This window comes from Marmota marmota, unplaced genomic scaffold, assembly GCF_001458135.2.
Source record: "Marmota marmota marmota unplaced genomic scaffold, marMar, whole genome shotgun sequence".
NCBI lineage: Eukaryota > Metazoa > Chordata > Mammalia > Rodentia > Sciuridae > Marmota > Marmota marmota.
The window spans coordinates 8211075-8224942 of record NW_026000205.1 but is presented as its reverse complement, the minus strand read 5'-3'; the positions used below and the strand labels follow the sequence as shown (position 1 = coordinate 8224942).

Here is a 13868-nt window from a genome sequence, read left to right as displayed (position 1 = left end):
ATCTCATCCGATGTTCCTCAAATGACCAAGTTTCCCGCAACACCAACCCAGCCCTGTCTGTGGCTGTAGACTGCTCCCTAACAATTCAGTTTGGGCATCTGAAACTGGGTCGGGTTTTGGGTTTACAGTGTCTGACATCGAATAAGTACTATATAAGGATGGTGATACTAATGTCTCAGAAATTTCAGTGACTTATCTTTTGTTCTCTGTATCCCAGAAAGATTTATCTTCTTTGATTCCTTGATCCCTCCCCTGGAACGCCCACACCCCTCTTGGTGATGACCACTTGGTTTGGTTTTGTTTTGCTGTTTTCACTCTAAAGCAAATCCCATGAAGTTTGGCAAAGTTTTAATCACCAAGGGTAGGGAAGGAGTAAGGAGGAATCATTTTCTGTTCATGGACTCTGGGAATGCCTCAACCCTGGGGAGCCCGGTCACTCTCTAGGAGACCTCCATGGAGTAGAGGAGGACATCTCTCCACACCTCTACCATCTTCACAGAACTCGGCGGGACGCGATGGATGAAGCTGTAGAAGTGCTCGTCATTTAATACCACCTGGGAGAAGAAAATGTGTCAGAAATACAGTACAAGTGTCCAGCCTTCTTTTCCGTGTCTGCCCTCACACCTACCCTGTCCACCCAGAACACTCCTAATGGTACTCTAGAGCCTCACACACACACTTCTATCTTCTGTGACTGTTTCAGTCGTTCAATGTGTTTTCAGTGTTCCCGCTCATTTCTCTGTTGAGGGTCTACCATTCTATGTCACATGGTCCATTTTGCTTGGCTTCCTCTCTACCCTAGATCCCCATGGCCGGGGACTGTGTCATGAACCTTGAATCCTTGTAGCTTGCAAAGAGCCTGCCATTAAGTTAGTGCTCGATAAGTGCTCATTGATGGAATATGTTTTGGCTCCACAATCCTTGGCAGTCATTCACGGCTCATGGCAGTTTCTTTTTTGAGTAGCTCAGATTGGGACTACTGCAGGTAGAGAATGAAACCTCAATGTCCTTTTTTTTTTTTTTTTTAGTTGTAGGTGGATTCAATATCTTTATTTTTATTTATTTTTATGTGGTGCTGAGGATTGAACCCAGGACCTCACGAGTGCAAGGCAAGTGCTCCACCACTGAGCTACAATCTCAGCCCCTCAGTGTTCTTAAAGAGGTAGATGAGCACAGATGATTTGATAAGCAGGATACTAGGGCTGGGGTTGTGGCTCAGTGGTAGAGCGCTTGCCTAGTACGTGTGAGGCACTGGGTTCCATCCTCTAAAAATAAATAAATAAAATAAAGCTATTGTGTCCATTTATAACTAAAAAATTTTTTTAAAATTAAAAATTAAAATTAAGCCAGCCAGTGTGGCGCATGCCTGTAATCCCTGCAGCTCCAGAGGATAAGGAAGGAGGATCGTGAGTTCAAAGCCAGCCTCAGCAAAAGTGAGGCGCTAAGCAACTCAGTGAGACCCTGTCTCCAAATAATATACAAAAAAGAGCTGGGGATGGGATTCAGTGGCCAAGTGCCCCTGAGTTTAATCCCTGGTATTAAAAAAAATTTTCTGTTAGCTAATGTGAAACATACAATTCATGGTCAACCATAGCTCCCTACCATGCTACAGATCATTAGAAGTCACTCTGCTTGTGCAAGGGCAGCTCTGTAACCATTAATCATCCTCTCTCCAGCTCCCACCTTTACTCACATTCTTCCAGGGCTCTGGTAACCACTATTCTACTTTCTGCTTCTTCCTCCAAATATATTCTTTGACAACAAATAAGCTCTAGCTCCTAAAGTGTAAAGTATGGAGAAACTGACACCGTCATTTATATATGCATCTGCATCAGCCAGTCCCTTCCTTGTGGGTGGCACGCACCCTCAGGGCACCAACTAACCTTTTCCTACCCTTTTCACATGATGGAAGGAAGCCTTCCTGGGTGATGTTTTGTTTATTACTTATATAATATAAATATAAGGTTTGTAATATATAACATATACTTAGATATTTACATATGTTACCAGTATATTTTTACAATATATATCAATATACTTATGTATTGTGTGTGTGTATATATATATATACACAATGTTTATATACACAATGTTTATATGAATGTAGATTATCTCTAGAAGGAGAGTAAAAGAGCTACTAATTGTTATGGACAGGAGGACTGAAGTTCAAGGGTAAGAGGAAGACTTAATTTTGGACTGAGTAAAATAGTTTATAGTGCATATTTTAACTGTTTAGTTTTATGAAAATCAAAATCACAGCATATAGCAGAAATGAGAGCTGAGTGAAGGCAGAAGAGACGCTCCATCTTGGTGGAAAGGGCCTCTGAGCTGACCTTGATCCTGGTCATATTTGGGAAAAGAACTGAGAAGGGCAGTACAAGCAGAGAGTGCCCAGGCAGGAGCAGTGTGGATGACAGACTCCTTTGGGCCAGGCCAGGATGAGCTGTGTCGGCCTCTGAGAGCCCAGGGGGGCGGGTGGGAGCTGCTCCTGGGCACTCACCTGGTATTCATTGTTCAGCACCAAGAAGCGCAGTTTGAATGGTTGGTTTTCCTGAAAGGGCATCTTGTGGGACGTCACCTCGGTTCTCCAGCCCCCGTCCTGCAGACTGTTCAACACCACAGAGTGGCCAAAGTACACGCGGACGTGGAAGGCGATGTCAGATGTGGGGTCCCGGTCAGTGTGGAAATCCACCTGCAGCTGAGGGTCCTTTCTGAAAGGCAGAGCACAAAGGAGGCTGGGCAGGGTCCTTCTTTGTAGTGACACACACGCTCGCTCCGTGAGCAAACAAATCCTTGTCTTGCCCCCCACTCCCCCCGAGATGGGAGGAAGACTTTCCAGGGTGAAACCATAGTCCTTGTCCCTGTGGGGCTGGGGAGTGAGATACTCTGTCCTTTAGCTCAAGAACCAAGAGCAGCAGCAATCATTGACCTGGGCCTACTGGTGTTCATACCCTGAGAAGTCTATGTCCCTTGACAAAGCGCCACAGCTCAAACTCTCTGAATGTCCCCCAGGCCCCTGGCCCTGCCTGTAGCCCAGTCACTAAAGGTTTAATGCCTGCTGCTGTGGGAGCTCCAGGACCAGCACCTGCCAAGTGCCAGCATCGTGCTAAGTAAACATTTTAATAGATGTGATGAGCCCCAAAGCACTAATATTCTCACTTCTCCTCCACCCGCCACACGTGCATTACAGAGCACTCACCTGAACGTATTGCTAACAATCCCCCTGATGGTTACCGAAGAACCAACAGACAAATTCACATTCTTGTGAGTATGGGACCTGCCATGGGAATTGAGAGTGGATGAGAGGGACCAAGCCAGGTGTGGGATCCCAGTGGGGGAGCAGATTAGAGGTCAAATGACAAATTCGGAGGACCCTTCTACCCCCTGCACCACCATGGTTAGGTGCCTGGATCCTTGTCAAGATGGAAGGTAGTAGAAGAGTCAGGCTATCTGAATGCGAACCCAGGTCATGCCTCTCACTAGCAGTGAGATTGTTACATCCATTACTTGAACACTTCGTGCCTCCGTTTCCCCAGTACAAGGAGGATTATCAGAAATTCCTATTTCCTAAGTTGTTTTCAGGAACACGGGAATAGATACACGTAAAACCTTAATTGGAATCAAATTTCCTGACACAGGGAGGGTCTGTAGAGGTTTTACCCATCAGAAGGGGAGGGTGCTTTCTGCAATCTCATTCTCAGATCATTTTCTACTATCTAAAATTGTGAAATGAGACATGGATGTAAAAATATAAAAATTGACTCAAGATAAAAACAACACTGGGAGGGGTGAAGGTCAGTGGTAGAGCAAATGATTAGCATATACAAGGCCCTGGGTTCCATCCCCAGCATATCTCCTTCTATCTCTCTCTCATACACACACACACACACACACACACACACACAGAAAACCAACAATGCTCCTTTATTTTTATTTATTTTTTTAAAAGTAGGTGAACATAATGCCTTTATTTTTATTTATTTATTTTTATGTGGTGCTGAGGATTGAACCCAGTGCCTCACCGTGCTAAGTGAGCACTCTACCACTGAGCCACAACCCCAGCCCAATGCTGCTCCTTTAAATAGAGGGAAAAAGCTGTGTGCCTTGGCAAATGCCTGTAATACGGGTGACTTGGGAGGCTGAGACAGGAGGATTGCAAGTTCAAAGCCAGAGTCAGCAATTTAGCCAGGCCCTAGGCAACTCAGCGAGACCCTGTCTCAAAATTTAAGAAAAGGGGGGTGGGGAGACAGGCACTGGAGATGTGACTCAGTGGCTAAGCTCTCCTGGGCTCCCTGGTACCAAAAAATAAAAATAAAGAAGGGTATGGGGTTGTGGCTCAGTGTTAGAGCACTTGGCTCACAAGTGTGAGGCCCTGGATTCGATCCTCAGCACCACATAAAAAAGTAAATAGAGGTATTGTGTCCATCTACAACTAAAAAAAAATATTAAAAATAAATACATAAAAATAAAGAAATAAAAAAATTCTATGCAGGGTTTCACTAAGTTGCCCAGACTGGCTTCCAACTTGCAATCCTCCTGTCCCAGCCTTCTGTGTCCCTAGGATTACAGACATGTGCCACAGTGCCCCTGCAAGGATCTCTTACCGTCCCCAGGGTCTGTCTCTTGCCCACATCCACAAATATCAGCCAAACATTCACAGTGGAAATGCTCATTCTTTAATCCCACCCAAGCCCCACTTTTTCCTTCTCTCTTGTGACCTGGGACCACTGAGCACAGCACCCTGTCAACTCACCCGTTTTGTCATTGTCCCCTTCTTCTGCACTGCTCCAACCTTCAGCGAAGAGGGGCCTGTTCATCAACCCCCTGTGGCAGGCCCCGCCCCCGGTTTCTCTCCTGTTTCCAAGTTCCTCCCAGCAAGGGATCCCCGCGGGCGGGCGAGATGGGGTGGGCTTTTTGGAAACAGATGATCAGCTGAGCCTGCCTTGCTGGCTTGTGTCTGTGCGGTCAGAAGCCAGCGGCGTGGGTAGAGTTTCCTGATTTTTAGTCAGTGGCAAAGACGAGGTGGACCAAGGGGTCAAGTCCTTGACCCTGGTGGAAATTATCCGAGAGAGCATAGAAATTGATCCTCAGCACATTTTGAACCTATGCGAAGTCCCGGTGGCAGCGTCAGTGTCGCCCAGGGAGGGCTGCACGGAATCTTCTCACACCTGTTCCAGCCACATCTGGGGGGGCAGTCAATGTATTATTGGGCCGTGAGCTGGAAAGCAGCCTACGCTGCCTTTGGGAGGGGCTCTTAGGGCTCAGCACAACCATCAGGGTATTTGTGGTTTGGGACACTGACCACCACCAAGCCCTCGGTAACCTGGCCACCCCCAGGTGCATAGCATGTACCTTTACCTTAAGCTTTTGCTTCTGACCTTTTTAGCCCCTTGGTTGCTGCTGGTAAGGGTGTTTCTGGCTCACTGGATTATTAGGGCCCTCAGCTAAATTTGCCCAGTAACAGGCCATGCGTAAAAAGCTTGCCCATGCAATAGTAAAGTGGATTGAGTTCTCTGAAACTGGGCTCCGGAGGTCTCTTTTGGACTTCGTGGCCACACCCTCCTCAGCTTTCGGGGGTGGGGGGTGGGGCTTCCGCTGGACTCAGTGAGCCCAAAATGTACATCTAAATTTCAGAGACGGTGCCCAACCAGTGGATTCGGGAGAAAAGTGTGACTCACAAGTTCTAGTTCTTGATTAGTGTGCGCCTTGTTCCGAAGAGAGCGCAGGCAGAAGGACTTCCATCATGATGCAGTGGATGCAGAGGACTGAGGACTCTTTCTCAAACTTTCCTTTTGAGATGAGAGGAAACATCCTCAAAAGCTAAATTAGGATTTCCTTTTCTTTTTGGTCATGGTGAAGTGTCACCCCCTTTCTCCACAGAAAAGTCTTAACTGGGCTTCTCCAGAAATCCCCACCATGGCTGATTTTAGGACTGTCAGCAAAAGAGTCTCTGCAAAAGAGTTCAATGTAGATAAACTTCCTATTTTCCTGTTGCCCTGTTTTACTTGGCCACTAACCAAGAAGATACCAGCACTCCAGGTGCTGGACAACCCCTTACTAGTTTTTCACAAACATATACAGTAGAGTAGTTTGTAGAAATGTGCAAACAAGGCCTCTGGCCTTGAGCTGGGCTTCACAGAGATGTCTACATTCCTAAGATGAGAGAAGTTACCAATTGGGATCCATGGTAACCGCTGGCAGGGGGAGGAAAGAGAGGGGAGAAGAGGCTCTCCCCTTCTCAGGTGTTGTCCTTGAAGGGTTAACTTGCCCAAAGCAGTGAAAGAAAAAGCTGCTTTTATGTGAACTTCTGCAGACTGTGAACTTCTGAGCCCCTCCGCTTACATGCTGGGTATGAAACTCTGAAACTCCCTGAACTCGGGGTTCAGGGGATTGATTGATGACAGCAAAAGTTGTGCCCTCTGAACCTGGCTGCAGCCAAATAAAACTGTGTCCTGCTATCTTTGGTGCCTTGCCTCGTCTGTCCCTACAAAGTGGTACTGGGAATCCAACCCAGGACCCTGTGCGTGCAGACAAGTGCACTACTGTTGAACTACACCCACAGCCCTAAATCAGAGCATTAAAGAAGGAATGTGTTATTGTTCGATCATCATGGATACAAAATAGTGCTTTCATCAGCTGCTCATTGAACTGTTGGGTCAGTTTCATCAAACCAGGCCTCTTTCTGAAGTATCAGCAGATGGGAACGGAGGTCAATCAGCCACTTTAGGCAGCGAATGTGACTTGGGACCACTGAGCACAGCACCCTGTCAACTCATTGTTATCTTCTTCTGCACAGCCCTTCATTTCCTGTCCCTGAGGGTCTCTGCAGGTACTGCGGGCATCCTCTGTGACGGTATCCTCAATGAACTTCATTGCCCTTGGGTAGATCCAAGAGATGTTGGCGTTTATTTATAAAGTACTTGTGTTTCACTTTTATGTTTGTTTAGAAAAGAGAATTGGATTGGATCCCCAGCTCAGCCAAAATTTATAATCCAAGTCATTGGAAATGGTTATCCTTCAGAGCTAATCTGCAAAACAGGGCTTCATCTGGGAGTTTTGGAAACTCAAAGAGAGAGCAGCTCCAAAATAAACATGATATTCAGGTCACCAAGGGTTTTTTTTTTCCCCCCCTTGGATTGGGTTGAATCGGATGGTTAGTGTTAGGGTCCCAAACTATTTCTACATATAGAGCATCTTTAAATAAGTTTTGTCACTGAACTTGAGACCTTTTTTCCCTCGCTCATGTGCCCATGAAAATTAATGCGCATACACATGCATATACTTGCATACATTTGTACGTATATATAAGTAAGTTACTTTGCCGTAGAATAAAAGTAGACACTAGAGGGACAACTGTGAGGAACAGTTTGGTCTTCTGTGGAAGTCTTCCTCTACGCTGAGGAAGGCAGGTAGAGTTCGCTGAAGGGAAGTTTTCTCATCATCTGTCAATCCTGCATTGCCAGGTCTCACCACCACAGCTACCTGCACACCTGCTTCCTCAGCAGCACTGGCCTCTAAAGTAACATCTGTTAGAAACAAGATCTTGTTGGTTGAGCATCCAATGCTGTTTGCAATCTCTCTGGAAAACTCTCACTCTCCACTTGGTGTCCAATTTGGATATCAAAGTGACCACAAAAAGCTCAAGAACATTTCCCTCTGTAGAATGCCCAGATAATAGTTTCTGAGCCTCTGCACTTCCAGAGAATAGATATACACCTTCCTTCCATCTTCTCTCCACTTCCTGATGGCTGCAACTACATCTTCAAAGAATTCTGCTTTCATGTGTCTAGCTGTGAATGCTGCCCTCCACACGTGGCCCTGCAGGTGTTTGAGTGCCGAAGAGACCTCTGCCAGCACACATTATCTACGACGGCCCGGATTACCTGTTGTAGTTCATCGGCCCCATTTCCAGATGCTGCAGGGATTGGAAGAGCCCAGTCAGGTGGGCATCTTCTTCAGCCTGTTTTCTCAAAAGATTGACATCCTGCTGGCACCCCTCTTCTTCCCAGTGTGTCTGCAGATACTCTTTAACATTATCTTTGATGTAAGGAAATAAGATGCCCAGCAGCCATTGTCCCCTCTGCTCCCGCTACTTTAGCCTCCTGAGGCATTTCCCATTGGCGGACAAGGGCGCCTCGGCAGCTCCCTTCCCAGAACTTAACCTTCTTACCCTCATGGGCTCCCCCTCTTCTGCCTCACCCCCTCCTTTTTCTTCTCGGTCCTGGGGATTGAACCCAGGAGCACTTAAGCCCTAGCCCTTTTTATTTATTTATTTATTTATTTATTATTTTGAGACAGGGTCTTGCTGGCCTCCAACTTTCAATCCTCCTGCCTCAGCCCTTGAGGAGCTGAAATTACAGGCGTGCACCACTGTGCCTGGCTGTGCCACCTTTTTTTTTTTTTTCATCCAATCATCTATCCCTGGGCACTTAGGTGGATTTCATATCTTAGCTACTGTGAATAGTGCACGGTAAACCTAGGAGTGCAAGTATCTTTCTGATATTGAATCCATCTTGATCAATATTTATGCTCTACAAGAAGTATCTTCCCAGGCCACTATTGGAGCCAAAAGCACCTCATCTATGAAATAACCTTTTCCTGCCTTAGCTTAGAGACAGGAGTGGGAGGAGGGCATGATCATCCTTGAATAAGTTAGTTCATTTAAGTGGAGTTTCAATTAATTCAGTTGAGTGGAGGGAAGTGGGAGCTGTGGGGTCCAGATAGATGGAAAGGCAGCCCCCAGGTTGTGCCCACTCCTCTGTGTTACATGGAGAGCGCCCAGGCTTAAGCCCAGTCTCCCTCAGCCCCCACCCAGCCCCCTCTGCACATAGCTGCTCTCCCCATTATTCAGGTTCCAAACTTCATCCTCAGCCCAGAATCCTCAGTGCCATTCTGCACTGTCCTCTTTCTGTCACAAATCTTATGGTTCCACTTTCATGAAACACTATGAATTGGCCCCCATTGACCCCTCGGACCCCAACAGGTGACTGGGGACAGGTAATTGCCCAGGACATCACTCTGATTGCTTGGAGAACTGTTTCTTTCATAAACAAATGTCTTTTCCTAGAACTCCTTTCAGAATTCCTATCCAGACAGCATTTCTCAGAAACCACCCTGAATTAGGAAATCCAGACTATTTGAACTGTGTGTCTCTGCAGGATCTATTCCCGGCTTTACAATCAGAAGTGAAAGTAAAACAGAAACAGATTTCAACTGGGTTTAAAAATTCAGCCAGTGTAACAGAGAACTGAAAGTACTGAGTTGGCAGTGGGTCCCGGAGTCCATCCTGTCTCACTTTCCCTTTGTCTTTTTTTTTTTTTTTTTCCTCTTTGGTCCTGGGGATTGAACTCAGGGGCACCTGAACACTGAGCCACATCCCCAGCCCTATTTTGTATTTTATTTAGAGACAGGGCCTCACTGAGTTGCTTAGTGCCTTGCTTTTACTGAGGCTGGATTTGAACTCACAATTCTTCTGCCTCAGCCTCCCAAGCTGCTGGAATTACAGCACTTTTCCATTTTCTGAGGGCATCATTGGAATGGACATGTTCAGCAATTGGTAGAATCCCATGTCTGATCTCTGACCTGTGCAATGAAGGCTATGATGGTAGGAAAGGCCAAATGAAGGCCATTTGAGCTGCTTCCAGCTATAAATATGGTAACCCAAAAGCCATAGTGCCTTCCTGGAGGGTTTGCGGAGATCAGTGCAAACATGGAGGACTTAAAGATGCAGGGGTGGCCATTAGCACCACATTCCCATTCACTCATCTATTTGGCCTGTGTAGGAGACAATTACATCCCCGACAGTGGCAGCAGACTGTCATAAGCTTCACCAGATAGTGATTCCAATTGTAGAGACTGAGTCAAATGTGGTTTCACTGCTTGAGTCAATTCACACATCCCCTGGTACATGGTATGCAGCTATTGATCTGGCAAATACCTGTGGGCACGTTGCTGGGCTTCCTAACTTGGCAAAACTTCTAGACATCAGTGGCTGGGCATGTTAAGAGATCCATCCCTTCTAGTAGATATGATAGGATACACCAGTCATCCCAGCAACTCAGGAGGCCCAGACAGGAGGATCCCAAGTTCCAGGCCAGCCTCAGCCACATAGTGAGAGCATCTCTAAACAAAAAATAAACAAGAAACATCATCAGTGTGATGCTTAACCTTTGATTTCCATCACATCCTTCATACGATGAATCAGAAAGCCCTATGGCTCCTCCTTCATAAAAAAACCACAAATCAACCACTTCTCATCACCCGTGGCCTGATTTTGTTTTCTTTTGGGGATTGGGGATTGAACTCAGGAGCACCTAACCACAGAACCACCTCCCCAGCCCTTTTTATTTTTCATTTTGAGACTGGGTCTCACTAAGTGGCTTAGGGCCTCACTAAGTTGCTGAGGCTGGTTTTGAACTTGTGATTCTCCTGCCTCAGCCTCCAGAATGGTCTGTTATGTTATGGTCTATTATTTACACTGCTGTATTGTTCTACTGAGTGTCTTACTTACAGTAGAAGCTCAAAAACTTATATAATAAATAAATGTCTTTCCTATTAAAACAGAAAAGGACCAAAGTAATGCCATTGTGTTTTGACCTGACTCCATTGTAAAATGTCTTCTTTTCAGCCTCCTGATGGTTATATCTATGATGACTGTACAGTAGGACCTTCCAATGTCCCTGACTATGGCCCTGATACATAATAAAAATGACTTTGAAATGTGTAATCAAAACAATTCTCTCATGTAATCAAAATATCTGTCTAAACAGGATTTTTCTGACCTACATGGGCCTCAGTTATTCTTGTGGTTTTTGTGGGGTTTGCCTTTATAGATTCTGTGCTTCGAAAGGTCACGTGCTGGGGAGTTCTTTGAGGCGTTAGCTTGCCTGGCTTGTTCATTCATTAAAAGACCTTTCCCCTTTGACTTTGGCTCAGCACAAGGGGTGGTTTGTGATTCTCACTCCATAACATTGCAACTTCTTTCTGGAGTACAAACCAGGGAGTATTTCTCAGAAATCAGCAGTTACTTGAGCAATGAGCTGTGTTTGGACACCGTTTCCTCTGAATCTACTGATGGTTCTATGATTAGAAGTGAAAATGAAACCAAAAGACGTTTTCAGCTGAGTTGAAAAGTTCAGTCAGTATAACAAATAAGGAAAGTTCTGGAAGGCAAAGGGGAAGGGTAGGCCGTTTGTTCCTAGGAGTGCAATGGTGTCTCTTGGTGAGCTGGCTTTAGTTCCCATGACAAACTGGGACAGACTTTGCAGCCTGTAAGTGAAACATTAATTATAATATCTGACAGATGAGAAAGCACACCCAAATAATGAAAGGTCTATGCAGGAGAAGATTAGAAAACTATCTGACTGGGCCAAATCACAGAAGCAATAAACATGCCGGTGACCGAAACGTATGCCCTGGGAATAAGGAAAGTTCAGACACACCGTCTGATGATACTGCTCCATGATAAGCATGTAGGCAAAAGATTAAAATGTGAATCATTGATGGGCAGGTGGCACACACCTGTAATCCCAGCCGCTCGGGAGGCTGAAGCAGGAGGATTGCAATTTCAAAGCCAGCCTCATCAACTTAGCAAGGTCCTAAGCAACTCAGTGAGTCCCTGTCTTAAAATAAAAAAATAAAAAAGGGCTGGGGTAGGGGGGCTGCAGTTGTGGTGAAGTGTCACCCCCTTTCTCCACAGAAAAGTCCTAACTGGGCTTCTCCAGAAATCTCCACCATGGCTGATTTTAGGACTGTCAGCAAAAAGAGTCTCTGCAAAAGAGTTCAGTGTAGATAAACTTCCTATTTTCGTGTCACCCTGTTTTACTTGGCCACTGGCAGAGAAGATACCAGCACTCCAGGTGCTGGACACCCCCTCACTAGTTTTTCACAAACATATCCAGTATAGTACTCTGAAGAAATGTGCAAACAAGGCCTCTGGCCCTGAGCTGGGCTTCACAGAGATGTCTACTTTCCTAAGATGAGAGAAGTTACCAATTGGGCTCCATGGTAACAGCTGGCAGGGGAAGATAGAGAGGGGAGAAGCAGCTCTCCCCTTCTCAGGTGTTGTCCTTCAAGGGTTAACTTGCCCAGAACAGTGAGAGAAAAAGCTGCTTTTATGTGAACTTCTGCAGACCGGGAACTTCTGAGCCCCTCCCCTTACATGCTGGGTATAAAAATTCCGAAACTTCCTGTACTTGGGGTTCAGGGGATTGATCGATTACAGCAACAGCTGTGCCCTCTGAACCTGGCTGCAGCCAAATAAAACTGTTTCCTGCTGTCTTCGGTGCTCTGCCTCGTCTGTCCCTACAACAGTGGCTCAGTGGCAGAGCGCTTGCCTGGCATGTGTGAGGCCCTGGGTTTGATCCTCAGCACCACATAAAAATAAATAAATAAAATAAAGGTATTGTGTCCATCTACAACAACAACAACTAAGAAACTAATGTGACTCCTTTTTTGAGAAACCAGCCTTTACTTCAGCCTGTCCAAGGAAGAGGGCGTGACCCTTGTTCTTGGAAAAACCCACAGAGCACTCCTAGGCACATACCCACCCTGCTGAGTTGTTTGTCTGCAAATAACAGGAGAGATCTGTGGGGCCAGGTGTCCCTGACTCAGTTAGGCTAGGTGAGGACCCATAGTAACCCCTAGCAACCACCAATCAGCATGAGACAGGGAAAATACCTGGGATGCCAGATGACCCCCCAGTAATTAATGGTGGTTGATAACATGTTGTGAAACCATGTAGTTTAGCACGTACACCCCTCGTGGCTTAAACCAATCAGTTCAAAGGAATCCCCCTGTTGTACTAACCAATCACCCCTACCCAACTTGTTCCCGCCATTGAATGTGCTAATCAATGTTAAGAGTTGTTTTTTGATTTTCCCGCAGTATGAAATGATTTGCTGTGTGATGTTGTGACACATACAGTATCCCTCCAAAACCAATAAAATCTCACTGAACAAAGGACCAGGACTCACTCCCTGGGACCGCTGCGTCGGAACGGTTGTGAATCCAGGCTCGAGCTTGCAATAATGACTCTTGTGTGATTGCATCGGATTCGGCTCCTGGAGGTCTACTGGGGTCCCACGAATCTGGCATAACACAACAAAGGGCTGGGGATGTGGCCCAGTGGTTAAGCCCATCTGGGTTCAAACCCAGTACCAAAAGGGGGGGGGGAGGTAGAAAGGTGATGTGAAGAAGGAAAAAAATAGGATTTTATTTCAGAAGTTCCACATACTTCTCCAGGCCTGTCACCCTCCAAACTGTCTCGTTTGCAGGCCTGTTCCTCTCAGATTCCTGAGAAATCTGTAAATCGCCCTGTGCACTGTTTTGATGTGCTTGCGTTTGGGGGACTGAACCCAGAGGTGTTTTATCACTGAGCCACACCTCCAGCCCCTTTTCATAATCTTTTATTTTGCGACAGGGTCTCACTGAGTTGCTTAGGTCCTCACTAAGTTGCTGAGGCAGGACGGTTGATCTCCCACAGGCAGCCAGGATAAGGGCTTGTAAGAAGGCCAGGAGGGGAGGGGACATCGGCCCACCTGAAAGGAGACAGCAGGTCTGAGAGACATCCTGTGACTCTCTGTGACTTGCCGCTCCGGCCGGGCCAGCGTAAGTCACAAGGCCTTCTTCTGACCTAGAACACCTGCTCTGATCCTCACAGCTGCAACCAGGGCTGCCCAACCTTAGTTACCCTGTCCTTCCCCCTAGCAATTGCCCACCGCATAGACCCCCACAGGAAATGCTGCTTCTTTCAAATAGACAGGTCCAAAGCCACCAGGAGAGGCCGGTTCCCTTAGGGATTGAAATTCTGAACTTCTATTTGGCTAATTAAGCTCTGAGCTTGAAAAACTTGATTGGTCTCCCCCACC

The 13868-nt window shown here is 46.3% G+C and overlaps 1 protein-coding gene and 1 pseudogene across 1 annotated transcript; both read right to left on the bottom strand.

Moving 5' to 3' along the window:
* Positions 1-331: 331 nt before the first annotated feature.
* Positions 332-6186, bottom strand: LOC107151645 (galectin-16-like). The gene is made up of 4 exons (XM_048791246.1): positions 6173-6186; positions 3200-3277; positions 2501-2711; positions 332-554 (listed from the first exon to the last, which is right to left on the bottom strand). The coding sequence occupies exons 1-4, from the start codon at positions 6184-6186 to the stop codon at positions 441-443; spliced, it is 417 nt and encodes a 138-aa protein (XP_048647203.1). The 3' UTR covers positions 332-440.
* A 1205-nt stretch (positions 6187-7391) lies between these two features.
* LOC107151644 overlaps positions 7392-13868 on the bottom strand; it is a 27383-nt pseudogene continuing 20906 nt past the window's right edge.

What these genes read in the sequence shown, in the direction of transcription:
- LOC107151645 (XM_048791246.1), bottom strand. An exon ending in ATTGTTAGCAATACGTTCAG is followed by an intron (nt 2,712 to 3,199) that starts GTGAGTGCTCTG and finishes TCTGCCTTTCAG; the next exon opens with AAAGGACCCTCAGCTGCAGG. An exon ending in TGCTGAACAATGAATACCAG is followed by an intron (nt 555 to 2,500) that starts GTGAGTGCCCAG and finishes TTCTTCTCCCAG; the next exon opens with GTGGTATTAAATGACGAGCA.